General features: G+C 60.9%; 2 protein-coding genes across 2 annotated transcripts; one reads left to right on the top strand and one right to left on the bottom strand.

Moving 5' to 3' along the window:
* The first annotated feature begins 1,028 nt into the window (after positions 1-1,028).
* MAPK8IP1 (mitogen-activated protein kinase 8 interacting protein 1) lies at positions 1,029-25,920 on the top strand. Its single transcript, XM_054826872.1, has 12 exons — positions 1,029-1,142; positions 8,184-8,289; positions 15,007-15,240; positions 19,110-19,191; positions 19,412-20,287; positions 21,462-21,537; positions 21,993-22,165; positions 22,450-22,559; positions 22,698-22,820; positions 23,842-23,912; positions 24,307-24,405; positions 24,860-25,920. The coding sequence occupies exons 1-12, from the start codon at positions 1,057-1,059 to the stop codon at positions 24,930-24,932; spliced, it is 2,109 nt and encodes a 702-aa protein (XP_054682847.1). The 5' UTR covers positions 1,029-1,056; the 3' UTR covers positions 24,933-25,920.
* Positions 25,906-27,890, bottom strand: FREY1 (Frey regulator of sperm-oocyte fusion 1). The gene is made up of 4 exons (XM_054826875.1): positions 26,764-27,890; positions 26,488-26,561; positions 26,166-26,376; positions 25,906-26,032 (listed from the first exon to the last, which is right to left on the bottom strand). Exons 1-3 carry the CDS (start codon positions 26,997-26,999, stop codon positions 26,240-26,242), a joined length of 447 nt encoding a protein of 148 aa, XP_054682850.1. The 5' UTR covers positions 27,000-27,890; the 3' UTR covers positions 25,906-26,032; positions 26,166-26,239.
* Positions 27,891-27,980: the final 90 nt, after the last annotated feature.

Here is a 27,980-nt window from a genome sequence, read left to right as displayed (position 1 = left end):
TGTCATCCACCCCATCCAGGACTGTCACAGACAGTAGCCAGGAGCACAGTGGGCATACAGGGAACACAAAAAGTTCTCCAGTTCAGGTACAGAAGTGACCTTGGGACCTAAAAATACTGATGGTGTCCACTTCTGTGCACAGCACAACCTGCACGGTTTTATGAAGGAGCCTGCAAAGGAGGAGAGGCAGGGGAGAGAAACGCTGCTCAGGCTGGCGGGGAAGGGTGGCAGCAAATAACATTCACCCAAGATAAGGTGTTCCCTGGGACCCAGCTGTATGCAAGAGTTGGGTCTGCCTGTCCTGGAGAGGAACCTGCAACGTTTTTCCCCCCTTTGTGCCTGTGGAACGTGTGTATAAGTTGACTTTAATGCACCTTACTGTGCTTGCAGCCCTGGCAAGCTTTGGTGGGAACAGGGTTTGCGCTGGTGCTGCCTGACCTGTTGCCGGCCGGGCAGGAAGGCGCAGCTTGATTTGTAGCTGATGCTCCGGCTGCCTCCAGGCATGTCCCTGCCGGAGAGGAGACCCATGGAAGTGGCCGTCTGTGTCCAGCCCCTCGCCGTGGGCTGCTGCCTGCCCGCTCTGCCGGCCCCACTCCCGAGCTTGCTCCCCCGGCCCTGGGGGGCTGAGCCCCGGGCAGGACACCCCGGCCACCATCCGCACCGGGGGCTCTGGGGCTGCTGCCGCCACCTGCGGCACATCTGCCGGGGGTAGCGCTGCCTCCAGCTGCGGGCACAGCTGGGGGGGCGATCCAGCTGCGGGCACATCTGCCCCGCCGGGGCTGGCGTTTCCCGGGGCCCGGGCGGTGCGGCTGGAGTGTGGGGTGTCGCCTCCAGCTGCGGCCGCATCTGTCCTGCAGCTGCCGCTGGGGGCCGCGGGAAGGAGCCCCCGGGCTGCCCCCTCCCCCCGACTGCCCCCCCCGCCCCACCCCCGGTGGCAGGTATGTCCCTCCCCGCCGGCACCGCCAGCATCCCCCTCCCTCCATCCCTCCTTCCCTGCCTCCTTCCCTGCCTCCCTCCCTCCCGCCCGCCCTCCGCCTGCATGGAGAGAGCCACAGAATGGCGGAGCGAGAGAAAGGAGCCGCATCCCCGCCCGCCTCCTCCCCCTTTCTGGGGCTGCACCTCGCCTCGCCCCCCAATTTCAGGTACCGGCCGACCTCCTCCCCCCGGGACCCCTGCGGGGCTGCCCCTGCCCTCGCCCCGGGCAGCGCTCCCCATCTGCTGCAGCCCCCCGCACCGCCGCGCTGGGCCCCCACCTTCTCCGGCGCTTCTGCCTCCTCCCCGCGCATCCCTTCGGCACCCCCACCCCAGACACCGCTGAACCCCCAACACTCTAGGCCTCCCCATCACTGCTTCAGCCCGCTCACCCAATATGTTGCTTCAGCCCCCCTCTCCCGCCCCCCAAGCCCCTGTTGGCCCTCACCCCACGTATCATTTCAGCTCCCGCCAGGCCCCTGCTCGGCCCCATGTCCCCCTCCAGCCCCTCCTTACCTGTCTTATCTCCTCTTCAAACGCCTCTTCCTTGTGAAAAAAAGGTCCATCTCTTTCTCCACCCCCAGGAAAGCCTTTTTCTAGCCCTTTCCTAGAAATCTCAGGTGCTCCCACTTCCTTCCCACCCCTGTGAAACAGGAGCGGTGGGAGAGTGCCAGAATTGATCCTCTCAGCAATACCAAGCGCTCCCATCGATTTGGGATGCAGGGGGCTGTCTCTCCTCCGAAACCCAGCTCACGGGGACTTCCGATGGCACGGGCCAGGCTACGATCAGCTGGAGGTGCCAACCTGCGGGGGCCGGGGGCTTCAGAGGCTCCGGTGCCTCCCCAGGGCAGCTCTGGGATGGGGATGTGCTGGGCGGGTAAGGGAGCGCTGCTCCGGCCCGTGGGTGCGGTGCCCGCCGTTGCTTGCTTGCCATCTGGGGGAGGCTCGATGCTTCTGGCGGCCGTGCCATCGTCAGCCATTGCTCCCCGCTTGCCTCTGGCACCCAGGGGTGCTGTGGGGGATCTGGCTGAGAAGGGGGGATCAGTACCGGCTGCTTTGTGTTGTGAGATTTTGGGAAGGGAGAGGAGGGGCTGGTCCACGCTTGGGGCCACGACTGAGCTTGTGCCTGCCTCTGGCAGGCCCCAGCCCCCGAGGCTTGAGGACCAGCGGGCCCCTGCAAGGAAGCAGGCAGGTGCAGTCGTGCTTTGGTGGTGTTCAGGCAATTTACCCCTGAAGGGCTCCTCTGCTCTCGGAGCCCCTTTTCCCAGTGGCTCTGGGGCTTCGGCAGCTGCCTCCTATTGCAGTGCTGCCTGTGAGAGCTGCTGGGAGCTGTTGCAACATGGCCGGGTAAACCCTGCAAATCGAGCGATTAAATGCTGCCTCTGGAAATGTCCACCATGGAGAAGGGGCTTGGCTACTGAGCAGGGGGCCGGAGGCTGAGCTGCTGTGCAGCTCCAGGCCTGTGAGAGGGTCGGGCTCGCCACCCAGCGCTGTCCTCGGTGCAGCGACTGTTCCTTGGGCACCCTCCCGCTCCCCAGCAAACAGCGATGCCCTGGGAGGGAGAGCGGGGTGCTGCTTCTTGTTATGCCTCAGACCTTCGGAAAGGGAGCCCAGCGTGCTGGCAGCGTGCCCTGGGGAAGAACCGATCTCCGTGGGGGAGGCTGTGCAGCCGCAGAAAGCTGGGGAATCAAGGCAGGGGTGCAAGATCTTCCCCGGGTGCCGAGCTTGGAACGTGAGCCTTGAAGTGGAAGGAGATGTCAGTGATGTTCCTGAGCCTGGGGCAGGGTCTGGCAGACCAGACGCGATGTTGTGGCGGGGAGCGGCGTGAGGAGGGAGCTCTGCTTGTGAAACATGTGTGAGCTGGCTTACGCAGGTCCTGCGTCCCTGCTGCGGGGGCTCAGCGAGGGGCCATCCCCCATGGCTGAGCTGGAGCCAGCAATGACAAGCATGGCTCAGGGTGAGGGCTCAGCCTGCAGCTGGCAGCGAGGTCCTAGATGAGCCCTGCCCTCTGCCCCAGCTTGCTCCCTGCAGGATGAGGTGTTTCTGCTTTTGTCCCCTCTGGTAAGTTCATCTGCTCTTCCAGCTCCCTGAGTGGCAACATGGCGGTACAAGTGTTAGGTGATCGGTTGGCTTGAATCAAGAGAGGACTTGGTCCTGGCCAGTGAGCGGCCTGATGGGCTGGGGTCTGAAGCTCTGAAGAGGCCAGGGATGGTGGTCTGGCAGGTCCTTATTGCCAGCAATGGTTTGGTGTTGTCTGAGAAAAGGTGGGAGGAGAAGGATGGTGAGGTGAGCCCTCCTTTAGCCAGGAGGACCTCCAGAGGTGGCTGCTCACCACAACACCACCATTTTAGGAGATAGCAATAAAAAAGTTCTTCTCACCCAGCTTCCCTGTTGTCCTTAATCCCCCTAAAGCCTCGCAGTGGGGGCTGCACCCCAATGGGGCTCCTTAGCATCTTTCTCTGGGACATGGTGTTGCAGCTCCTGGGGGTCCCGCTGAACAGGGGTTCCTTGGGATGATGCACAAGGGCCCGCTCCCCCGGGGCTGACACGCCGGCACAAGTATTAGGCGATGGGTTGGCTTGAATCAAGACAGGACTTGGTCCTGGCCAGCAAGCAGCCCAATGGGCTGGGGTCTGTAGCTCTGAAGAGGCCAGGGATGGTGGTCTGGCAGGTCCTCATTGGCGATGATGGTTTGATGTTGTCTGAGAAGAGGTGGGAGGAGAAGGATGGTGAGGTGAGCCCTCCTTTAGCCAGGAGGACCTCCAGAACTGGGGTGCAGCTGGGTGCAGGGCCCTGCAGTGCTCGCCATGCTGCCTGCCCCGCTGCCCCCAGGAGTGCAGCTCTAACGTAGCTGGGACCTGGGAGGTCAGTGACTGATCTCCTTGCTCTCCTTCTGGCTTCCCTAATAAAAGCAAAGAGCATCCACCTAGCTGCTGGGGCAGGAAGGCTCCGAGGGAAGGAAACCCTTAGGGAGTTATTTGCATGGGGCAGGAGAGAGGGGGAGCTACCCCGCTCCTCGGGGAGCCCTGTGGGAAAATCACAGCCCTTTCCCGTGCCTGGGAGCAGAGCATGAGGACTGCGATCAACCTGCTCCTGCTCACACACACACACGTGTGCTCCCTCACTCGCAGTTCCCAAGCATCCCGAGTTTATCAGTTCTCGTGCATTCAGCAGGGCTGCTAGCCTCCGGGTGCCTCTTGGCACATCCTTCAGTGGAGCACCCGTAACCTCTGCAGACGCAGGGCTCACCCACCCTCGTGGATGGGGGGGCAACCTCCCGTGTACCTGCAATGCCGTGGTGCCCACCTGCAGTGGCACGCAGGTGGCACGTGTGCCTCCGCTGCTGCTGCTGGTGAGGGAAGTTGGCCAAAATACCTGCATAGGTCCTGCTCAGGCTTTTACTGCCAGTGATGGAGCTGAGGGGAGCCAGAGCTGTTTCATTTCTCTGGTATTTTTTAGCCTCTTTGAGAAGCGAGAGAAAGGCAGGAGTGTTTCCAGCACAGGGAGTGGGGGGGATACCGGAGAGCCTTCCTCGTATCTCCTAGGAAGTCCTGGAGCATCCATGTGAGAGGAGAAAAGGGCTGGAGTAATACAGGGATAGAGATTTCTTTATTCACTGCATTAAGCGAGGAGGTTTCGAGCTGAGGTGCCTCCAGGCAGAGCTGATAGGGAAGATGGAGCCCTGGATACCGTTATCAGGGATCTGAGAGACAACGAACGCAGTATCACGAGTGACATTTGCCGGTGGCATGGCACTGGTGGGGTGAGAGCCAGCAACAGGTTAGCTCAGCAGAGTGCTCCAGGCCACCCAGTGCCCTGGACTCCTGCAAACATCACCCACCCGAATCTGGGCGGGGGCGAAGCCAGGTCCCAGGCAGCTGGCAGTGCCCGTCCGGCTGGTGGGAGGTGCACCCATCACTCACAGCCCCTGGGCTGGGGGGGCAAGGAAAGCTCCTGGGGTGGGTGCCAGCGTGGGGCAGGAGGGCAGTGCTGCGATGGGCAGCAGTGGAGCACAAGGCACGCTGCCAGAGCGGTGTATGTGTAGCTGGTGGGGAGGGGCATGTCCTGTCCCCATCTTGAAATCGGGGTGGGTGCCTCTTTCCCAGAGCTGCTTTGGCTCCATCCCGATGGGGCGAGGGATGAATTGCTCCGCAGAGGCTCAGGATCCGCAGCATGCCGGTGGGCGGCAAGTGGGTCTGAGAGGCGTGGGGGTGATGGAGCATTGTCTGAGGCCACTGTGCCAACAACTTGTCGGCAACACCTGGCACCCCCTCCAGGGAAGGGCCCCCGTTTCCTTCGGCAGTGGAAGAGGGGTGGGAGCTGGCAGAGCAGCTGACCAGGTATTTGTCTGGCCCTTGACAGGGGTTAGAGGTTGGGGAAGCTCAGGCACGGCCCTGCCTGAGGTGGGAGCAGGGCTGGGGGTTCAGCGGGGGCAGACGGGAAGCAGCAGCGCTCCCGGCACTGCTCTGTGCCGACTGGCCCTGCCCCTTGGCAAAGGCTGTCCTCTTGCTTCCCTCCGCTCGGGGGATACAGCCGGCTGCGATGCCGGTCCTGCTGTGCTGGAAACACTCTGGCCTTTGCGTCGGTGAGCGGCCTCGCTCTACCTGGCGAGAAGCCGGACGAATGCTCCTGTCTCCCGCAGGAAGGGATCCCGTCACTGCGGCGGGGGCAGAGCACCTCGTCCCTGGCTTGGCTAGCGATGCTACAAGGGCAGGAGGAGGAGGCCAGGTGGCGCGAGCATCCGTGCCGGGGTAACCAGATCCCCTGTGCCCGCTGCGGGTGCTGGGGAGCGGGTGCTGGAGCAGGACCAGGAGCCGGGCTGGCTGGCTGGCAGGCGGAGGCAGTCAGCATCCCCGGCAGAGTGCAGGGACTTGGCACTGGCTCAGCTGGGGAGGTTATTTTTTTTTATTTTTTTTTTCCCCTCCAGGACAGCTGATTCCATCTATTTTTAATGAGCTTCCCCAGGTTGCGCAGTGAGGAGACAGAGCAGCGCCGGCAGCCACAGACTGCGCTGGGGCAGGCAGAGGGGCAGCAGGCGCCCAGGGCTCGGCCGTCATCTCCCTCACTCCTCCTCGCCTCAGGCCTGGGGGTCTTTCTTGGGGTGGGAGCGTGTCCCCCAGGGAAAGGGGGTCCTCCTCAATGCAGCTGCCCTTGAAAATGGAGTCGAGCACCGAGGAGGAGAGCTGGCTGGAAGATCAGTGGGAGAAATGGTAGGGGATCAGCTGGGCCTCGGGGAGGGGTGGGCTGTCCTTGCGGGCGTGCAGGGGGACGAGGGGCAGCCCCTCACCCCTGGGCACATCGCCCTTCTCCGCAAGCAGTGGCCACAGGACAGGAGCAAACTTGGCACCTAGTCGAGCTCAAAGTTTTGCCGGCTGCACAGGGAGCTGCGTCACAGCCGGGCGCTGGAGCAGCAAAGGTGGCCGGCCACGCGCTGCTGCCCACCAGCATCTGCAGGCAGAGCCATTGCTGGACGCCTGTGCATCGTCTCCCCGTCCCCGAGAGCGCGGGCAGGGCTGCCTGTCCCCATCCCGGAGTGGGGGGCACTGCTGCCCACCCCAGCTGCTCCAGCAGAACTGGGGAGCCCCTGCCAGCCCCTCGACAGAGTTGTGCCTCTCACTGGGACTCCATGGCGCCTGCTGTGCTCCCGCGCTGTGGTGGGTGGAGGCCCCAAGCATTAGCAGCTGATGGTGTCCCACCCTGGCGACCTGCGTAACCGGAGAAGAAATTGATTTGTGCTTTGTGCTTCCTGCTCCGCGTTCCCTCCCGTGGGCAGCAGCAGGAGATGGGTGAGGGGGAGGGATGAGGGGCGTCTGGACACCCCACCCTGTGCTGAAGGCTGTGTCCGTGCCCCCCCATGGCATCTCGCAGGGGCTGCCTTCACCCCAGGGAGCCCACTGCTAGCACGGTCCTTGAACACACAGAGGGGAGATGCCACTTCCCCCATGGGCTCCTCCTGCTTCTTCCCCCCCGCCGGGGTCCAGGAGAAGGGAGGTGTTGCCCCTCCATGTGGTGCCACTTGGTGCCACTGCAAGGGAGGGGGGGGGCACAGTGTGCGAGCAACACTGAAAGCGAGTGTGGCAGCTCTGCAGGTCACAAAATACCCTTCTCCTTCCTTCCCCGCTGGTGAGGGCCAAGATGGAGAGGGGTGCTGAGCTCAGCACGGTGCTTCCACCCAAGCATCTCCCAGCCTGAGGAGCTGGGAGCAAATGGAAACAGCAGCAGGCAAAGCGGCACCCACAGCCAGTCCAGACAAAGCTCAGGGGGCTGAGTTGGTTGGCAGAGGACTTCTGAGCTGCGCTCTTTTATTTACCCCTGTGGTAATGAATAAGGGAGAGGAGCATTGCGGTACCGCCACGGAGAAATGTTTTAATGCACAGAAGCCAGGAGCACCTCACCGTCCCCCCAGGGATGCAAGCAAGGACGAGAGGAGTCCGCTCGTCAGCATGCTTCCAGCCGCTAAAAGGAAATCTCTGTGAACTTTCTGAAGGGGTGTAATGAGCCTGTGGGGCTGACAGCCCTAAAGGACCCCTGAGGCCACGCGGGCAGGCTCGGCAGCACCAATGGCCAATGGCCACGGGGATGCCCACAGTCACCCCAGGATTTGGTGCAGAGGGAAATAGCTGTCCTCTCTTACTGAAGGCACCTGGGCTGGGACATGCCCCCCAGTCATGTCTCAGGGGCTGGTCGTGCCATGGCTGGTGGGTTTGTGGTGCTTGCAAGGTGTGTGGGTCTTGTGGTCACCTGTCCCAGCGGGTCCATCCTCTAGCTGTGCCCTGCCAGGACCCCCAGCCCTTCCCCTCCCTGTAACCCCAGCCTTTGCTCCGCTCAGTGTCTGTGCCCAGCTGGCACAACCCCAGAGCCTTCCTGGGATGGTGGGAGCTGAACCCTCCTGGGAACACCTGGCTGTGCTTTCTGTCCCATCCTCTCCCAACTTGCACATCCCTGCTGGCTTTGGCCAGGTATGGGCTGGTTTGGGGCATGCTCCTCCTGCCTCCCCACAGCCATGGACCATGCCAAGCCCAGCCGTTCAGTGGGGACAGACCCATTTCCTCCGGAAGGAGCCCCCTTCCAGTCTTTCTTCCCAGAAAAGACCGGGAGAATTTCTCCTGGGGTGGGCAGTGCAGCTCCCTGTCTGCAGGCAGCACGCTGCCCTGCACCCTCCTGCCCACCACCTGCACAATGGGTGACCACCCCGTCTCTGCTCCCTCCAGGCTCACCCACGACATCAGCCTCGAGGAGTTTGAGGATGAAGACCTCTCCGAGATCACCGATGAGTGTGGAATCAGCCTGCACTGCAAGGAGAGCCTGGCCACCCGGGTAAGTGCAATGGGGATGGGGACAGGCATGGGAATGGGCAGAGCTCCCATGCAGGACCACCAGGTCCCCAGGCCAGTGACGCTTCCTCAAGGTGCCTATAGCCACGACCCCAGTCCCCTCTGCGCAGCAGTGCCCTCTCATCACTGCAGCACGGCGTGGAACCTTTCTGAGCCAGTCAAACATAGGGGTCGAGAAAGCATCTCAGAGCTGGTGCCTTTTGGTCCCCACCATTCTGGAGCAGTTTGAGTTCATTCCTCAGGGATGAGTCTAAGAGTTTGGGTGCAACTGGGGGCATGCCCCCCAATTTGAGTGGGATGGCCAGCGAGCCTCTGGCACCTGATGGGCATCCTTGGGAAGCAAGGACGTGTGCAAGGTGGCACCGAGGGTCCTGCCCAAGCTGTGCCTCCTGCCCCAACATGCATCCCTGGACCTGCAGGTGCAGCTGGGCTGGTGTGGTGAGAGCCCTCCTCCACTCACACGAGGCGTTAATTCTGGCTGCCTTTAGCAGGAGCCATCCTCAGGTGTTTCGGAAGCAGGACACCTGGCGCGCCAGTGAAACGGGAATGGAGAAAGCAGCTCCAACCCCAGCAGGTGAAATAAAAATGGGAGCCATGAAGCCCGTGCAGATGCTACAGGCAGGTCTCCCATCTGCCTTAAGCATGCTGGGGCACGCTGTGGAGACCCTGATGAGGTTCGCACCGCTATTTGAACTGCCCGAGAGGGCCACGGGAGCAGAAACATGGAGATAAACAGAATTACATTGGATTTGGAAATATGCAGGGAGTCTGTATTTTGCTAAAGTGTTTCATACTAAAGGGATGCAAATGCTGGAGGAGCAACCAAACAGTTTGAGAATAATTTCATGCCTCAGGAGAAATATTTCCTCTGCAAAACTGTTAAAGACACTGTGAGGAGGGGAAAGGCAGAGGAATTTGTCTCAGATTTAAGATTAGGAAGTGAGTTTGCGGTGTCAGGAATCCCTAGTTGCGGGCAGAAGGGTACAGGCAGCCCTCATGCTGGGAGTGAAAGTGTCCTGCCACTCTCCCTGGTCTAATTCAGGACCTTCCCAGCAGAAAGGTGGCTGCTCACGGAGATGGGGCTGCCACTCCACATCTCTACTCCAGCCACAGCCTCCTCCTGCTCTGCGACGTTATAGCCAGGGAAGGAAGGGGAGAGCCCGGGTTCGTGGGCTGTGTATGCCAAAAAAAGGAGGGATAACACTGGAGGCAAAACCAATGGCAAACCCAGTGCTGGGTGTCCACGAGCGCAGGGCCTCGGGAAGATTCTCCTGCCTGCGATAGGTAAGGCAGGCAGGGGCTGTGGGTGCGTTGCTGGACGCTTCCCGTTAGCCGTCCCAGTTCTCTTCTGCTTATAGCACCACTTGGGCTCTTAGGACAGGATTTATTTTTTCTTCACAGAGTGCCAGCCCTTAGCTGAGGTTTGGCAGGGAGAGAATAAGGAGGCGAGGGGACTTGCAGCTCGACTGCTGCAGCCCTTCCTCGAGGGTGAAGAAAAATAGACTGTTTCACCCACTTACAACAGTTTACTGAGGGGTTTCTGCGTCCCTGCGCCGCGATGCAGAGACCTGACCCTTGGCAGAGGGTTTGCTCGGGCTCCAGCAGCGAGCCTCGTGCCTTCCCCGGGGATGGCTCAGAGCTGGTTTGCGCAAATGCCTGGGTGCACTGAGAGCCTGCCGGGGTGGAAGGGGGATGCGAGGCTGCCCCCGGGGAAGCAGTGAGCTATTCATAAACACAGCAAAGGAAGAAGCCTACCAGGCTCAGAAAAAATGCCTACTAAAAATATGTCCAAGTGGTGTATATGGGACACGGAGGATTGCCCGAGGAGCAGAAGTGAAAGCAGTGACAGCAACAGCGGTGAGAGGGGCTTTTCAATCCCAAAAGTCGAAGGCGAAGGCCGGGGAGCTTTCCAACCCGATTGCCGTCCGGAGTGAGCTTGGGGCGACGGGACTGCAGTATCTGCCTGATGGAAGCAGCCAGGCCCGGAGGCAGCAGCTTGGCCGGGTCTGTGTGCGGCACGGGGGCCAGCAAATCAGTAATGACCCGTGGCCGGCATCAGCCAGCTAATTGCATCACGTGGGGATGGCTGACGGCAAGTCAGTCTGACGCTGGGGCCAGGGCCAGGGGGGCCCCCATGCCGACGCCCTGCCTGTGGCGAGCTCCCCGTGCCGGTGCCGCAGAGCACCCGTGGTATGTAGGATGGAGGGTTGGTCCCAGTCATCCCCGCAGTGCCAGGCGGCTGGCGAAAGCCCGGTGACGCAGCGAGGGATGCAGGGTGAGAGCGAGCTGCTGGCCCGCCGGATCGTACTGGGGCAGAGAGCAACGGGGAAGGGGAAACACAGGCTCTGGGGAGCGTGGTGAGCCACGGGGCTGGGGGCATCCAGCCGCTCCAAGTTTCCTGACGCAGCAGCAAGTCTCCAGAGAGAGGGGCAGGCACAGTAACTCAGCGGTGAGCGGGAAACCACTGGGAAGGAGCGAGGGGACAAACCCTGCTGGAGGTGTGGGAAGGCGGCTGCCGGATGGGGACGGCCGGTGACCTTGGCGAGGCAGGGGGTCTGGCCAGAGCCGCTCGGCAGCAAAACCCCGTGGCAGGAACGGGCGGCCGGTGCGGAGGTCAACATCCAAACAGAGGTGGGGTTTGGGGTTTTTTTTTTTTGGTCCTGGAAAAACAAAGATGACTTCATTGTGGGCTATTTTAGCAGCTTTCCAGAAATAGTGGCTTAGACACACAGAAACTGCAAGGAGGCGTAGACTGATGTTTGTGCAAGAGGGAACTCTATCCACCTCATGGACGGGAGACCATGTGCTAAGAACGAGGAATAATCCCAAGTGCGGCTGAAAAACCCCTTAATTTTAACAAGAAGTCCCGGAGGAATGAAAACCGGGAGCAAAGCGAGGGGTGCGCTGAGGAGAGGGCTCAGTGGAGGAGCAGAGCTGCCTTTGGGGGCTGGTGAATGGCAGGGCAGGAGTCCAGCTGGGGAGGAGCGGGGGCTGCTGGGGTGAGGGACACCACCCCTGCCTCACAAATGGCAGCAGTCAGGCGTGTTGAGAGGAATGGCTGCAACAGAAGTACCAGGCCTTTGCTTCAGGTTTGGCCTTGGTTTGGTGCCTTGGAAATCCGGGGTGAAGATCCCTAGTTTCAGCAAGATGGATCCCAGCAAACAGCCAGGCTGTGGTTAATAAAGGCTCGGTGCCTCATCTGCATTCCAGGAGCTGTGGAAAATGGTTAATACAGGAATGAAAAAAAAAAAAAAGACAATAAGAAGTACCCTTCTTGGAAATACCTGAGAGCATGAGAACAAGTGCCCAAAGGAAAAGAGCTGATTTAGGGCTGTGCTGAGCCTTTGTGATCTGCATGAAAAGGCCTGAACCAGCCATGAAGATACACATACGTGGAGGAAAAAACCCCAAACATTGTTTTTCCAGCATAATAAGACTGCTGGAAATGCCAGGCTTCCCCTTGATGTTCACTGTCTGATCCAGCGTGCCGCTGGCAGCAGCCACCCCCGGAAGGCCGGTGGGACTCACTGCAAAGGGGGAAGCAGCTGCAACGAGCCGGCCAACCTGCTGATCCGGGGACCGGTGGGGAGCCGGTTGCATGGGCTGGGAGCAAAGGATACAGCAGCGAGGCAGCTGCTGACTCCGGGCGGCTTTTCAAAGGCTGTCCCGTGAAACTGTCCCTGTGATCCATTGCCAGGTGCGGCTGCGCCAGGCTGGGGGCAGTGAGGTTTCTCCTGGCGCTTTGAAGCTGGGAGCAAAGCAGTCACAGCCGGGTGGTAGGGAGAGGGGACACAGTTGTCTCCGCTGCTTGGCAAGTCCCCTTTGCTTCCTCATGCTCATAAAATGCTTTTCCTAGCTAAAGGTTTTCTCGCTCTTCCTCCGACAGGGAAGGCTGCAGGGGTGGGGGAGCAGGGAAGAGCTTTTCGCCTGCTCGACCACAGGGGGTAGGGACCAGGGTCACTCAAGCATCATCTTGTGTATCACCGCACTCCCTTTGCAGGAGCCTTTCATTCCTTGGGGAGCGAGCAGCACCCGTCCCTTCCTGGGGTCGGCAGCAGCCCCCACACAGGTGGTTTCCCTGACTAGCCTGGTGCTCCCAGCACCTCGCAACTGCAGCAGGGCTCGTGCTGCTCCGGCCCCCCTGGGGCCCATGGACCTCAGCATCAGGACCATCAGAGACCAGCTGCTGGACACTGGTACTTCTTGCCATTGGGATGGCACCGTGTGGGTGGGAGGTAGCAGCAGCAGGAGCACGCTAGCGTTGTGGCCATCCCAGGGACAGACCTGTAATGGAGGTGTGAGCCTCCCCATGACTGCATCGGGATCTGGATGTGCATCTTGTGTACATGCTGCAGCAGGATTTGGGCACTGGTACTGCTCTCCCACGTGCCCTAATCTCTCCCACAGGCTGAAGGGACTTTGAGAAGTCACCTCACCATCACACCTGTGCTGAGGCATGAGCATACTCAGGCTGGCCTTAGGTTACATGAACTTGTTCCTAGGAGTCTCGTGAGGCAGCCTGTTCTGGTGGGGCAGCGTCCTTCCAGTTAGAAAGGCTTCCCAACATCCAGTCCCTGCCCTCGCTTTGCAGATCACTGCAGGTCCCACTCAGACGGTGAGGTGATCTATTGCTGTGTGGTTTCAAAATCATTTTGTTGTGCTACAGGCCATTAATAAGTACCTGCAGTGGTTGTAGCTTCCTCCTAGCTATTGAACTTGGAATGGCGCAGCCGTCCTAGGGTGCACGTTTCTTCAAAACAGGTACTGTTTTGCTTTTCTGCATCCTTTTGGGACTTTCACTCCTCCGTGAGTTTTCTGAGTGATTGCTACAGATACAGGATTACTGAGGCAGCATCATTAGCAGTGTAGGTTGAACATCACCAGCTGACTCAAACACACTTACCTTAGCTAGGTACGATCTATTTAGCCGGAATTTCCTCCCAGTTCTTTTCCTTTGCCTCTGTTTCCTTGTTAAAATCCATGTGATTTGCCACAAGCAACTGGTGTGACCTGCCACAGAAACAGAATTTGTCATATGAAGGCTAATGTTAAAAACAAGGGAGTTAAATGTTTAAAGCCTTGAGAGGACGGGTTGTGGTGGCAGTACTCCTCCAGGTGCTCACCCGGTGCCTGCCAGGACTGCAGCAGAGACACTGGGGTGAAATGGCCCCATGAGAGGGGTCGTACTGTGCCTGCAGCAGGCAGAGCCCTGCCTGCACTGGCTTTAGTCCAACAGTTTAGGAGCTGGTAGCACCGAGAGCTCTTGGAGGGGCTGCCAGAGCTGCTGGGGCTGTTACTTCTCCCACGGCTCAAGGGGCATCCTCCATGCAGCTGGAGACATGGATAGCATCAGCTGCAAAAAAATGCCCTTCACCTCTGCCTGCTGATGAGCTTTCCAGTCACCACAAAGAGCTGATAACACGGGGAATTTAACTTGCTAATGCCGAGTTGCAGCCTTTATTGCTGGCTGCAGCAACCTGTGCATATGCAAGCTCCGGTTACTGCAAGGAAGGTGGCTTGGGAAGGAAACCGCTGACCTTTAAACACCTGCAGCCGTGGGAGAACATCAGTGCCTCTTCGCCCAGCAACGCAGCCATGAGGGCATCCACTCCTCGCAGCCCTCACAGGCCATGGTGGCCACCTTGCTCCAAGGGTGCAAGAGGAAGGAGTGGGGCTGCTCCCAGTCAGAGCACAGCCGTTGCCAGCGGGGGACTGGAAAGCTAATGCCAGGCTGCCGGCTTGTCGGGCATCCCTTCTGCGCGGCTTCACATCCCGATGTGTGCAAATGCAGGGTGTACGAGAAGAGGCTCGCTCACGATGAGGAGGCCAAGGGAGATGTAGCTGCTGTCCCCAGCTGTGTAATGGGCGTTACAGGGAAGAATGAGCCTGACTCCTCTCAGAGGTGTGCGGTGAAAATGTCAAGCCCATAGAGAGAAAAAGTAGTAGTGGTGCAGCACTGGCACCAGTGACCAACGTGGCAGTGGGTTCTCTGTCCATATTCAGGTGTGATGGGCAAAGCCCTGAACAACCTGCTCCGGGCAGGGGTTGGATCAAACCTCTGACCAGAAAGATTGTATACTTGTATAGGCCCCAGGAGCCAGGACAGGAACCAAGAAAGGGCACAGTCTGCCTTGAGAGGAAGAATCATAGGACAGCCCAGGCTGGAAGGGACCTTGAAAGACCACCTGGTCCAACCTGTCGTGGTGCTAGATGAGATTATCCAGCACCCTGTCCAGTTGCATCTTGAAAATCCACAGCGATGGGGACTCTACCACATTCCTGGGGAGGTCGTTTCAGTGAATGATTGTTCTCACTGTAAAAAAAATGTCCTTGTTATGTCGAGATGAAATCTGGGTGTGCACGTTTGTGCAGTTTGTGGTGAATGTGATGGTTACACGTACCTACAGGCACCTGCCGGGAATGAGGTGATGGGGGTGTCCCGTCACCCAGGGCAGCGAGCAAGGACGGATGGTGCCCCAGATCTGCCGGGGGGGGGGGACGGGGGGGGACGGGGGGACGCGGGGCTCCCCGACCTCGGGAATAACATCTCTGCCCCTTTAAAAGGAAGAGGCCGCCGGGTGCCGATGCGGCGGCACTGGCGCCGGCCCCCCCTTCCCCGGCCCCGGCGGGAGGCGCGGCGCGGCGGCTGCCGGCCCGCCCGCCCTCCCGGTGGCCTGATCGCGGCCGCTAATCCCGGCAGGGCCATGTGAGCCGGCAGGGCGGCGGGGCCCGGGCGGCGGGCGGCGGGGAGGCCAGCCGGCTGCAGGCGGAGATGCTCCAGCTCGACCTCATCGACGCGGCGGGGGACGCGCCGGCCGAGGAGCAGACGGCGCCCGAGCCGCTGCAGAAAGACCCCCCGGCCGGGACCACGGATGTCTACAGGCCGAAGAGACCCACAACTCTCAACCTCTTCCCGCAGGTGCCTCGCAGCCAGGTGAGGACGGGCCGGGGGCGCCCGGGGCGAGCGGGCCGGGGGGGGTCCAGGGAGGAGGAGGGATGCTCCCGCCGCCGGGGGCTTTTGTCTCGGAGGGATGAAGGGATGGAGGAAGGGATGGATGGCGGGGCTCGGCGGGGCTCAGCTGGAAGGATGGCGGGGAGAGGCTCTGCTGCCCATCCCCGCAATGCGCGGCGGGGCGGCCGCCCCCCGCCCGGGGATCCCTGCCCGCCGCCGCCCGCATCTCCGGGCCGGTCGCAGCGCAGGCTCGGTCCCTACTGCAGAGCCGGAGGGAGCGGTCTGCGAGCCCGGGAGGCACCGGGGGGGGGGGACACGGGGACGTGCTCTCTCCCTGCCGTGCCGCCCCCTCGCACTCCGAGCCCCTTCAGGCTGTGCCCCCCGCACAGGGCACCACGCTCGGCGGGGGTGGATGGGGGGGCTCAGGGACCGAGTGGGTCCTTCTGCCCTCCCTGCTGCCGAGGTGGGGAGGGAACAGGCCGCGATGGGGCATCAGTGTGGCAGGGCTGAGCTGTGCCGCCAGCAGAGCCCGCAGGGCAGCGGCAAGGTGGGAGCAGGGAGGGGACCCCATGGGGATGGGGAGCAAATCAGGCATGTCGTAAGGAACGCGTGAATGAGCCATCTTGTGCCAGGGCACCATGCCATGGGGCTGGCGAGCCCAGGGGGGCACCACTGGCCAACAGCTGGCTGGGCTCCAGCCCCAGGCCCAGGCAGTGCCAGCCCCAGGGCAGGATGGTGACACCGGGTGCCCTGTGCCCAGCGATGGGGGCTTGGCAGCCTCCACTCCTGAGCAGCGGCGCCCGGCAAAAGAAGCATTAATGTCAATGCCCCGTGCAAAATTTGAGAGACAGAATGGCAACGCCCAAAATGGTGGCTGGGAGGATAAGGGGGTTCTGTTGTCTTGCTCACTCTCAGATTTTGCACGAGGTTTTGGATGGTTTTCCCCAAGACTGCCCGTCCCACACAGCCTTGGGGTTGCTGCTGTCTGAGGGGTGGGCAGCATTTTGGTGGCCTGCACACTGACCCTCTAAGTGGCAGCCAGAATCCCTTTGCCCCGTCTCTCCTGCAAACTTCACGAACCCACGCAAGGTGCGCGACGCGCAGGGCTATTTTTGCCACCCTCCTGCATTCAGCCCATGCCTTCTGCCAAGTAGGAGGATTTTCGTCGCAGTGACGTTCAGCTGAGGAGCATGAAGCGAGAGGCAGGTGTCCCTGTGGGTGACAGATGGAGAGTAGTCAGAGCTGGGTGTCACCAGCCCAGCACCGGCAGCTGATGCCAGCTCTCTGCCTGAGGCCATGGGTGGGAGGAGGAGGAGGAAAAGGAAGGCACAGAGCCAGGATGGGCGCCCTCGGGGCAGCTGGCACCGGGGACAAAGGCAGCATGGCTGGGGAGGCGGGGGAGCCCCACAGAGCATAATGGACAAGGGGACAGCAGCAGCCTTGTCCCACCCTGCGCAGGGACCCTGAGGAGCAAGTGGCACGTGGCAGCCACATCCATCTGGGGGGATGGGGGACAGCAGGACCCCCTCCTGGGCAGCTGGTCCCAACCAGTGTCCAGAGGTGACAGCAGGCCTATGGTGAGGGATTTTGGTGGGGGCTTTGCATAGATGGTGGGCTGGGGAGGTGGAGTTGATGGTCCTCTCACAGGGGGATGCCGGAGGCTATGGGGCCACAGGCATGGCTGGAGATGAAGACATGGGGAACAGGAGGTGGGGGCTTTGCCGCAGCTGGCAGTGGGAGCCTAGAGCCAGCAGGGATGGGGGCACAGGGCTGGGGCATGGCCGGTCAGGGAGGGCAATGCTGTTGGTGGCATCTAGCAAGAGGCAGAAGTGCTGGAGGCAAGATGGCTGTAAAGTGCTTGGGGTGCCTGTTCTGCATGCCTACCTTGGGCCAAAGGTAGACAGATACCCCTGCCCACATGCGGTGCCCCGAGAAGAGGACAGGGTGCAGGGCATCCCTTGAGGATCGACCTGAGATCTGCCTCCACCTGTGCCAAACCCTCCTGCACCCTCCTGGCCTGCCTAGCTCCCACCTCCTGCAGGTGGTCAGAAGAGGGACCATGGCCATGCATCCTCTCTTGAATGCCCAGCCTTGGCACCAGGCTGCTTTCCCGTGCCTCCAGCCTCCTCGTGCTGGGCAGGGTGTGCACAGGCAGGGCACTGTCCCACCCTCTGCTCCAGCTTCTCTTTGCCGGGCCAGGAGCTGGCTTGGTGATGTCATGGTTGCTGCTGGGCTCTCTGTGAGAGTCATCCCAGGTAGGTGGCCTGGGATGAGAGGAGCATCCCCAGCTTCCCAGGAGGGGAAGAAACAGCTGCTGGGACTGGCTAGGTTCATCCTCTGAGACCTTGTGAGTGCCTCTCCAACCTGGCTGGATGTTACTGACCCCAGAGTGCCCTGGCCCTGTGGGCTCGGTCAGCTCGGTCGGCTCTGCCTGCTGCGTCGCTGTCTCCTGTCCTGGTCCGGGCAGCTGGGCTGGCTCATGTGCTGGCCCCGTGGCACTTTGCACGCAGAGGCTGTCACTGCGGCAGCTCGCCTGGCCCGCGTCCCGGCCCATCGTGTCCCTGGGAAAGGCAAGCGGGGACGCGCCATTATTTGCCTTGGCACAGGAAGGGCTCACGGAGGCAGCGTTGGGAGGTCGTCGAAGCTCTGTGGTGGGGGTCCGTCTCCTCCTTGTGCGGAGGCAGGGATCTGGCAGCCGTGGTTCAGCAGCATGCGACTCAGTGGAGCTTCAGGGCAAAGACTTGCTTCGTGTTGGTGGGGAAGCAAAGTAAGCAGGGGGCAGCTCCTGCGCTGATGGTAATAGCTGCAGGCTGGCGATAAGGCTGTGAGAAAATCCAGGGAGTCCCAGCGGGGCTTAGTACTTGAGCAAAAGCTAACGGCGTGGAAAACACCACTGCTGCGGTGGCAGGGAGAAACACCCTTGCGGAGATGGGCAGGGAGGAGTGGTCCCCCATCTGCAGGAGGGCCCTTGTTAGCCAGGGGACCAGTGGCCTTTGGGGCTGGGGAGGGCTCCTCTCCCAGCCCTGCAGACACGAGACTGCTGCGGTTCCCTGTCCCCAGGTCTGACAGAGAGGCTGAGCACACCTTCCCCTGGGCACACACGTGTGTGCACATGCATGGCTGGCCACCCATGGCAAGGCGGGCAGGGCACAGCACCCACAGAAACTCACCCGAGCATGGGCAGCATGAGTGGCCTGATCCCACCTCACCTCTCCAGCTGATCAGGATTGATGTCTGCCAGTGCACTGTGTATATATATATGTGTGCGCGCATGTATAGCTATGTATCCATACATACACGGGTGTGTGCGTATGTATGCCCCTACATACACCCAGTGTGGATGATTCCAGTACCACGTGTCAGTCTATCCAGTAGCTGGCTCCCAGCTGGGCAGCAGTACAACCCCTGGCCCTCGGGACTTCCCCTGCTTAATAACATTGGGTGGTTTGAAGGTAGGCAAGGCCTGAAGGGTGGGAGCAAAGCACGCCTGCCCAGCCCAGCCAGGCTCCAGGCAGGCTCAGGTCTTGAATTTTTGGCTTGGGACCATCCACCCGTGGGCTCCTGCATCTGAGTCTCCTTGGGGCAGATGAGTACATCCATCCAGGTCAGGCTGTCTGCGTCCCGGCTGGCTCCTTGCCTGCTCTGCTTTGGCCACCACACCAGCTCTCGCAGCAGTGGCGTGGTGAGATGTGGGGCTGGCAGGGGCGGGGGGGTCCCCCGAGCACCACGTGCCCAGGCGAGGGGGGAGCCGAGCAGGATGCTGTGGACCCGGGGAGGGATGGGTGCTGCCGCTGCTGCGCCACGCGATGTTTACTGTTTGGGCTACAAGGCGGCTTTGTGCTTCTCCTCAGGACACTCTGAATAACAACTCTCTGGGGAAAAAGCACAGTTGGCAGGAGCGGGTGTCCCGGTCATCGTCCCCTCTGAAAACGGGTGAGTTCTCGGGCTGTTGGCCAGGGGCAGCTCCTTGCACCCCTTTGTGGCTCTCAGGAGCCTGGGACAAGTGGTGCTGGAGCAGGAGGTTGGGGTGAACATCCCACATGGATGCAGGGTGCATGTCCATCTTGAGTCTGGGTGGCATCCCTGGCCACCTTCCCTCGCAGGGAGCATCACCCTCTGTGGAGCTGTCAATGCTGCTCTCCTCCCCCTCCAGGTGAGCAGACCCCTCCCCATGACCACGTTTGCCTGAGTGATGAGGTCAATCACCAAAACAGCACAACCTCCACCAAAGACCGGGGCACGTCCACGGAGAGCCCGTGCCGGCGCACAGCAGCCACCCAGATGGCACCCGCCTGTGTCACCTCGTCCCGGCCACCTGAGAAGCAGCAGGCCACCAGCCGGCCCCCACCTCATGGTGCCAGCGTGGTGGTGGTGACAACAAGGGGTCCCGAGGCCCACCGGGACCGCATCCGCTACCAGACGGACGTGAGGCTGGAGGCCACAGAGGAGATCTACCTGACGCCCGTGCAGAAGAACTCAGACCCCCTGGAGACTGACAAGCCGTTCCTGTCTCAGTCCAGTGAGAACCGCATGTCCATCAGCTCCGACATCGACACCTCCGGCTATTCGGCCCTGGCAGGGAAAACCAACCCCTCCATCAGCGAGGAGGACGAGGTGCTGGACTACATGTCCTCCCCTGACAAGACAAACCTGCCCAGGGCCTCCTGCGGTGGGGGGAGCAGTGGCTCCCGGCCAGGGCACAACCTTCAGAGAGCCTCGGTGAGTTCGGACACCAGCGCCCTCTCCTACGACTCGGTCAAATACACACTGGTGGTGGACGAGAACGTGCAGCTGGAGCTGGTCAGCCTCAAGCAGTGCTACTCGGGCTACAGCGACGAGAGCGATTCGGCCACTGTCTACGACAACTGCGTCTCCTCACCCTACGAGTCGGCCATTGGTGAGGAGTACGAGGAGGATGCGCTGAAGCGTGACTCAGTCTGCCTGTCCGAGGACTCCACCCCCGAGGCAGACATCCACTTCTCCAAGAAGTTCCTCAACGTCTTCATGAGCGGCCGGGCACGTTCCTCCAGTGAGTGCTGGGTGCTGGGGGGAGGTGGGCTGGTGGCTGCCTGCCCGGGCAGCCCTGCCCATCCCTGGTACGAGGCTGAGGGCACACTCAGGGTCCCGCAGTGAGGTGGAGAGCCACCAGCAGGCACCAGCCCCCAGCTCTGCTTGCTGCAGCCTGTGGCTTCGTGTCTGGTGGCCGGGGAGGTGGGGGGGGGGGGGCTTGGAAAAGCCTTGCGACCTGCAGGTGGGGGAAGCTGGAGTACTGCATCCAGCTCTGGGGTCCCCAGTACAAGAAGGACATGGAGCTGTTGGAGAGAGTCCAGAGGAGGGGAACGACATTGATCAGAGGGCTGGAGCACCTCTCCTATGAAGACAGGCTGAGAGAGTTGGGGTTGTTCAGCCTGGAGAAGAGAAGGCTCCAGGGAGACCTTAAAGCAGCCTTCCAGTACCTGAAGGAGCCTACAGGAAAGATGGTGAGGGACTGGTTACAAGGGCATGGAGTGATAGGACAAGGGGTGATGGCCTTAAGCTGAAGGAGGGGAGATTTAGATTAGATGTTGGAAAGAAATTCTTTACTGTGAGGGTGGTGAGGCACTGGAACGGGTTGCCCAGAGAGGTTGTGGATGCCCCCTCCCTGGAAGTGTTCAAGGCCAGGTTGGATGGGGCTGTGGGCAACCTGCTCTAGTGGAGGGTGTCCCTGCCCATGGCAGGGGGGTTGGAACTAGATGATCTTTAAGGTCCCTTCCAACCCAAACCATTCTATGATTCTACGATTCAGGCTGCTTTTTTGGCTAGCCCAAGGTATGGCTGTGCTGAGGGTAAGGCTGGGTGGTCTCACAGGGGGACAGCATCCCTCCTGGAGTGTTCCCCTCCTCCCTGAGCCTGGAGAAGCACTGAGGCTGGTGGCATGCCCCGGCAGGGAGGGCATCCTGCAGCGCAGCCAGTCCCACAGTGCTGGTGACACCGGCTGTCACAGCTGTGTGGGGTGGCAAAGGGAGGTCGTGGTCCCAGCAGGGACCACCGGGCACCAGTGCAGCAGCTCTAGCTCTGCCTTTCTCTTGTGTGGCACTGCGCGGCTTTGTCTTAGCCAAGCCATCCCCCAGGACCATCAGCAGCCTGTTTGGCTTAATGTCCATCCCTTGGTTGTGGTGCTGACCCCTCAACATTGAGATGTCCCCCTCTGCCTTCATCCCCAGGTGCCGAGTCTTTTGGGTTGTTCTCCTGCATGATCAATGGGGAGGAACAGGAGCAGACCCACCGTGCTGTCTTTAGGTGAGCTTGCAGGTGCGAGCGGTGTCAGCCTCATGGAGCAAAGGTGGTGCTGCCCTCCCACCACAGTGGGGCCAGCCCAAACCCCAGTGTTTCCAGCTTTCGGGATGCCCCAGGGACCAAACCACTGCCCATGGCTCATGTCCTGCCCAGGAGCAACATCTGCCGAGGCTGCTGCAGGGGCAAGACCTCTGAGGGCAGCTGGGACCTCTGCGGAGCAGCATGAGTGGTGCATAGGGATACCCTTGCCTTAGGTACCAGGGTGCTGACACCTTTTGAGCCTAAACCTGCTCAGATGCTTTATTCAGCATCTCGGGTCCCCATGGGTAATTACACCTGCCAGGCTGCTGCCTGCCTGGGCCAGCGGCAGGTTTTGTGTTGCCCCTATCCCAGCAGTGTGCCAGTGAGAGGGCCACCAGTGCTGCTGGCTGGCCAGGTGCTAGTGCCTCCCTGCCCAGGTTTGTGCCTCGCCACGCGGATGAGCTGGAGCTGGAGGTGGACGATCCTTTGCTGGTGGAGGTGCAGGCAGAAGATTATTGGTATGAGGCCTACAACATGCGGACGGGTGACCGGGGCATTTTTCCTGCCTACTATGCTATTGAAGTCACCAAGGACCCAGACCACGTAACAGGTACCAAGCCTCTACGCGCAGCCTGCTGATGTCCCCCATCTTGTGTCCACCTCCTCTCCACTGAGAAGAGCCTGGTGCTGAGCAGGGGGATGGAGGGAGGGCCAAGCTGGGCAGCCCGCAGGGAGCAATGGGCAGCTTCTGGTGCGATGCCGGGACCTGGTGCTGCGGGAAGCCTTCCCTGGGCAGGGAAACACACAGGGGTGGGAATATGGAGCGGGGAGGTGGATCTCAGCCCACGTTCCCAGTCACTGGAGATGATCCCCGCCACGTGCTCTATCTTCCAGCTCTGGCCAAGAGCAGCGACTGGGTGGACCAGTTTCGGGTGAAGTTCCTTGGCTCGGTGCAGGTTCCCTATCACAAGGGCAACGACGTGCTGTGCGCAGCCATGCAGAAGGTAGTGTCCCACCCCATCCGTGGGAGCAGGAGCGCCTGGTCCTCCTGGCAGCAGGGCAGAGCCTCAGTGGGGAAGGGAAAGGGTGAGCCATCATCACTGCTCACGAGTGCCAGGGCTTTGTCTGTCTTCCCCCCCCAGATTGCCACCACGCGCCGCCTCACTGTGCACTTTAACCCACCCTCCAGCTGCGTCCTGGAGATCAGCGTGCGTGGGGTCAAGATTGCCGTGAAAGCCGATGACTCCAAGGAGCACAGCAAGGCAGTAAGTGCCCCACTCCCTGCTCGTCTTGTCCCTTCCCTGGCTGCTGGCTCATGCCCCCTGTGCTACAGGTCATGTTTGCATATGGAAATGGAGGATTTCCACCTGTCTAAGGCTGTGAGAAACACCATCAGTGGGGTTGTAGGCCCACTGTCAGGGTCCACTGTGCCTCACAGGATCCCAGCTTTGGGCCGTACCGCCGGCTGATGCCCTCGCAGCTGCCAAGCGCGTTGCTATGCTGGGATGCTGTGAACTGAGCCGCACCGGTAATCTGTCAGCTGCTCCTAAACCTTTCTGCTACTATTTTGAGTGGTGTCCTCCAGGTCTGCCCGGTAATCTCTTTAGCTGGCTAGGGCAGGCTGCTGATTAGCGTTCTGCATAAGTAGCCTAGCAAAGCGTGGCGAGATGCTGGGCAGAGGCAAGCAAGGGCTTTGCAGCAAGCTGTTGGGAAAGCTCTCCTACAGCTGGAGGATAGGAGTAGTTCATGGCTCCGAGTGCTGTGACAAAGAGCTGGGCTGCAGTTTCTACAAGTCTTGCCTGTATTTAGAGGATGCCATCAACTTAGTTGCTCTTTAAACTCATATAAATTATTTCTCATTTCTGGCTGGGACCCTGTGAATACCCAGGCTTGAATGACTTATTTAGTTCTAAGTTATCCATTCACCTTCTATCTGCTGGTATTTCTGAGAGCCTTTTTCGCGAGGGAGGAGGAGTGTGTGTGCTGGGTGAACAGCAGCACTGACTCTAGCCTGAGTACAGCCTAGCCCAGGGTCTCCAGGGAAAGCTGGCAGGAGCTGCTGGAGGCAGCCGGGGTGGGAGCCAGCAGGGCTGCCTGGAAGAGCACCCTGTGTGCGGGTGCTTGGGGCCAGCCTGAAAGCGCTGCTGGTGGCGGCCCAGGCTCAGGCTCCAATTCATTTCACTGCTCAGCCCAAGCACATATTTCCAGGGGCCAGAGACCGGCTGCTCCGCAGAGTGGGGGGAGGAAAGCTTTGACAGTTTCTCTCTCTCTCCCCCCCCCCGCCAGGTAAACAAGTGTAGCCATTTTTTCCAGCTGAAGAACATTTCCTTTTGTGGGTACCATCCAAAGAACAACAAGTGAGTAGTAAGGAGGTGCAGGGCAGCTCTTGACACCAGTGGCTCGGCATGGAGGCTTTGCTGCCTTCCCCCTCCCTGGGGGCAGCATGACTGGGGCTGGGAAGGGGAGGGGAGGCTTCCCAGTGCCCCGGTCCTGAGGGCTCCCCTTCCCCTGTGAGCCCCGCGCTGCAGCTTCATGCAAAAGCAGCGTTTGGATGGGAACTACATCCCAGCTCTGGGCATGGGCCATGGCAGCTGGTGGTCACTAGGGGTTGTGGGGGGGGGTGTGTGTGGTGGTGTGGGGGATGTGTGTGCAGGTCCCCCCCTGCTCAAGGGTGGATACACCTCAGGGATGCTGGGGTACCTGTGCCTGCCTGTCTGCTGCTTCGGTCACACCCGCTCTCTCTGCCCTCAGATATTTTGGGTTCATCACCAAGCACCCTGCTGACCACAGATTTGCCTGTCATGTCTTCGTCTCGGAGGAGTCCACGAAGCCACTGGCGGAGTCTGTAGGGTGAGTCCCAGCTGGGGGGGGGGGGGGGGCACTTACTCCCAAAGAGCAGGAGGAACAAGGCAGCCAGGCTGAATCCTGCCATCTCCCCATACATGTGGTGCTTGGACCTGGCCCCAGGCTCGCACCTCTTCCCTCAAATGAGAGGCTTGGGGCGAGAGCCAGGGCTGCCAGGGCTATGGGCAGCATATTCCTGACAGCACTGGAACAACTCCCAGTGCAAGGCTTTGCAGGCAGATGGCTGAAAGTCAGGCGCTGCGCAGGGGATCAGAGCAAGGATGGAGACCCTGCGGCTCTGATGGCAGCTCTGGGTGCTGATGCAGGAGGGGCCAGGAGCTGGGGGGCTGGAGAGTCAAACCAGCTCCAGAGTAGGGAGCGAGGGTGAGAAGGGAAGTGGGGCTCTGTGAATGCCTTGCAGGGAGGACACTGCTCAGCTTTGCCCGGTGCTGTGTTGCAGGAGGGCTTTTCAGCAATTCTACAAGGAGTATGTGGAGTACACGTGCCCCACGGAGGACATCTACCTGGAGTAGGGGCTGGCACAGGCACCTCCTGCACAGCCAGGGCTGCGATCTCGCCCCTTCCCCGTGTCGTGCATGGACAAGAGCTGCTTTGAGCCTGGAGGAGGAGCAGGCCTGGGGCAGGGCTCCCCGGGGCATGGAGTGCCACCTCTTTTCATGACTCCCCTTCCTCGGGCTGGGGACGGGACGGGATGGGGGGAGGGCTGGACAAATTGTGTTTATTGTACAAAATACTCTTAGTTTATTCTATTGGAGAAGCACCCGCTGGGTGCCCTGCCTGTGAGCAGTGGAGGGGTGGCCAGTGGTGTGCTCGGGCCCTTTCCTGCTGCAGGCTGGGGTGACAGCATCTCCTCCTTGTGACCATGGCCCAGCTTCCCGTCACATCCCTCTGGGGTGACTTTTAATGCAGTGGCAGAGTCGGACTCTCGCAGTATGAAGACACAGCAGCTACAGCAAACAAGACCCACGTGCCGGCTCACGCCTGGGAGATGGGCTTGCCCTGGGCGGGCATCACCTCCCTGCCAGGCCCTGGGGACAAGGCTGCTGGGCAGGGATGACAGAGGCAGCCCCAGTATCTCCTCTGCCAGAGGCGTGCCAGCACCAGGATGAGCTGAGACAGCTCACCCCTGCCTCTGCCCTCATCCCCACCCCTCCCCCCTTGTACCCGTTCCCTGGGGAGAGAGAAAAGTCCCCCCAATACCTCCCTGCAGTAACTACACCCCTGGGAGGGGGGGCCATTCTCTGCCCCTTTCCCCCTCTCCCCCCAGCTGCAGTGGCAGAGGCAGCAGCAGGGCTGGGCCACCCCAGGGCGGTGGGGCTCAGCCCCTGTGCAGAGCTGGGTCCCTGCCGGAAGCAGGGCAGGGAAGGGCTAAAGCCTGCAGGGAGGTGTGCAAACCACCGGGGAGGTAGAAGAGCTCTCCCGGTCCCTGCAGCCAGCGGTCTCTGTGCTTCAGCTGGATCTGCTGTGATGGCAACAACTATTAAATATGATGGTTCATGGCGCAGGGCTGCCGTGCTGTTTGTGTCCCACCGCAGCGGGTTTGGGCCCTGCCTTGTTCCTTCCCTTGGGACCCCAAGAGTAGCTGGAGCTTCTCAGGTTTGGTCCGAGATCCCTGGAGGCCAGAGATCATCATATGATGATCAGAAGGGACCTCCGGGGGGTTATCTGCTCCAGTCCCCACCCAAAGCAGGGCTTACACTTACACCCACACACACTCCCACCCCATTCCTACACTCCACACCTACCCTGTCCTGCAGCAGCAGAGAGCAGGTGGGGTGTCCCAGAGGCTGGGCTGCGGTGGGCACAGGGGCACGCTGGCTCACAGGTGGGCATCGTAGTAGTACTCCAACAAGTCAAGCTCATCACGCTTGCTTTTGCCAGCTCTGCGCAGCCCCGCCGGCCGCTCCCGGGCTGCCTGGGTCCTGAAGCGAGGCTGCTTGGGTTTGATGCCGTAATCTGACAGTAGAGCAGAGAGGCCAGGCTCAGCCCTGGGGCTGGGGACAACCACCCACCTGGAGAGATGAGTGCGTGGAAAGGGGATTTGGAGGGGCGAGGAGAGCACTGTACCATCCACCAGGCCGAAGTGCTCCTGTGGAAGCTCCAAGGGAGCAGAGAAGTCCTCAGGGACTGAGTAGCTGACCCTGTGGAGGATTACCAAGGACAGGAGTGAGCAAAGACCTTACAGTGTTCGCTCATGCTGGCACAAGAGCTCCCACGCGCTGCTTGTCTTCACCCAGCCCAGCCAGCTCTCAGGACTTGGTGCCACAAATGCCAGCCCATGCCTGGGCCAGGAGCCCTGGGGTACCTCTGCAGATACCGGGACTAGGGGGGGAGCGCCATCACCTCTGGCGCAGGGGCTGCATGGGAGCAGTCCCCAGCAGCAGGACAAGCAGCAGGAGCCAGGACTGCATGGCGCGCCCTGGCACCAGCTCCACGGTGAGGTCACAGAGGAGCGACCCCGGTGGCCCTGGGACACCGCTGGGTTGGGCAGGAGGCAGGCCCCCGCCCAGGCATTCCTGCCTACCCCCTCCCAGTACGTGAGCGTCTGGCCCTGGGCTGCCTGGTCCCCTCCAGGCCATGCCAGCTGCTCGCGGCCCTCCCTGCACAGGGTGCACATGCCTCCATGCAGCCACAGCTCCAGGGCTGCTTCCCGGTGCCTCACCACCACCCTTCACCTCTCTCTCAACCTCTCCAAAAGCAAACCCCTTCACCTCACTACCTCCCTGTCCCCAGGAGTGGACCTCCCCAACACTTTCCAGGCTTTGCAGCCTTCAGCATCTTCCTCTGCTTAAAAGCCCGAACACAGGGAGCACAGTCCCTCCCTCATGGCTTTTCTGTGCTGCTGCTACGTTACAGGGCGTTGCTACCAGCTGAGGTGGCAACACAGACCCCACATGCTGCCAAAGCCCTGTGGTCCCCCACTGCAGTGACCCATTGGGGGGGGGGGTATGGGGGTACATCCCCTATTTCAGGTGCTGAGGCAGGAAGGCTGTGCCCCAGAATCCCTCAAGGATGGCTGAGGTAGGAATGCTCCTGTCACCCACTTGAGAGCAACACACCTGGCAGCTTCCAGCTCCCAGGGCTGGCAGCTGCCTGTGGGACAACCACTGCCAGCTGGCAAGCCCTCTGTCCTGGCCAAGGGAGCCCCCACAGCAACTCACTGAGCAGACTGATGCCTCAACTGTCCACCAGTTAGCAGATACAAAAAGATGGCCATGGCTGTCCAGGCCTCTCCTGGGCCCTTTATGAAGTGTGGCACAGCAGTATTTGCTGAATTAATCTCATAATTTCTCCTCTGCCCTTGGCCAAGCCCCCCGAGCACCGGCTGGCAGCCATTCTGCAACCAGCAGCCTGCAAACTGCAGCTCCCCGTACCCCCAGGGGAACCCCAGGAAACTGGGGATCGAAGCAGGCACCTGGAGTTACAGCCACCACAGTCATCAGCCGAGCAACGTGTGGGGCCCTGCCTGACACAGGCCAGAGCAAAAGGCTTCTAAGGGACAACAGCGTTTCCCAGCACAGGCAACTGCAAAAGCTGCTATTCCTGAGGGAGAGACCTGT

Source organism: Grus americana, chromosome 5 (assembly GCF_028858705.1).
Source record: "Grus americana isolate bGruAme1 chromosome 5, bGruAme1.mat, whole genome shotgun sequence".
In the NCBI taxonomy this organism is placed as follows: domain Eukaryota; kingdom Metazoa; phylum Chordata; class Aves; order Gruiformes; family Gruidae; genus Grus; species Grus americana.
This window is presented reverse-complemented; position numbering and strand designations above follow the sequence as displayed.

Bases quoted from the DNA above. Each gene is read 5' to 3' on its own strand.
- MAPK8IP1 (XM_054826872.1), top strand. From the start codon at position 1,057: ATGGCGGAGCGAGAGAAAGGAGCCGCATCCCCGCCCGCCTCCTCCCCC. The intron at 22,560-22,697 runs GTAGTGTCCCAC...TTCCCCCCCCAG, and splicing joins TGTGCGCAGCCATGCAGAAG to ATTGCCACCACGCGCCGCCT. The intron at 24,406-24,859 runs GTGAGTCCCAGC...GCTGTGTTGCAG, and splicing joins CCACTGGCGGAGTCTGTAGG to GAGGGCTTTTCAGCAATTCT.
- FREY1 (XM_054826875.1), bottom strand. From the start codon at position 26,999: ATGGCCTGGAGGGGACCAGGCAGCCCAGGGCCAGACGCTCACGTACTG. The intron at 26,562-26,763 runs GTGATGGCGCTC...AATCCTCCACAG, and splicing joins ATGCAGCCCCTGCGCCAGAG to GGTCAGCTACTCAGTCCCTG. The intron at 26,377-26,487 runs GTACAGTGCTCT...CTCTACTGTCAG, and splicing joins GCACTTCGGCCTGGTGGATG to ATTACGGCATCAAACCCAAG.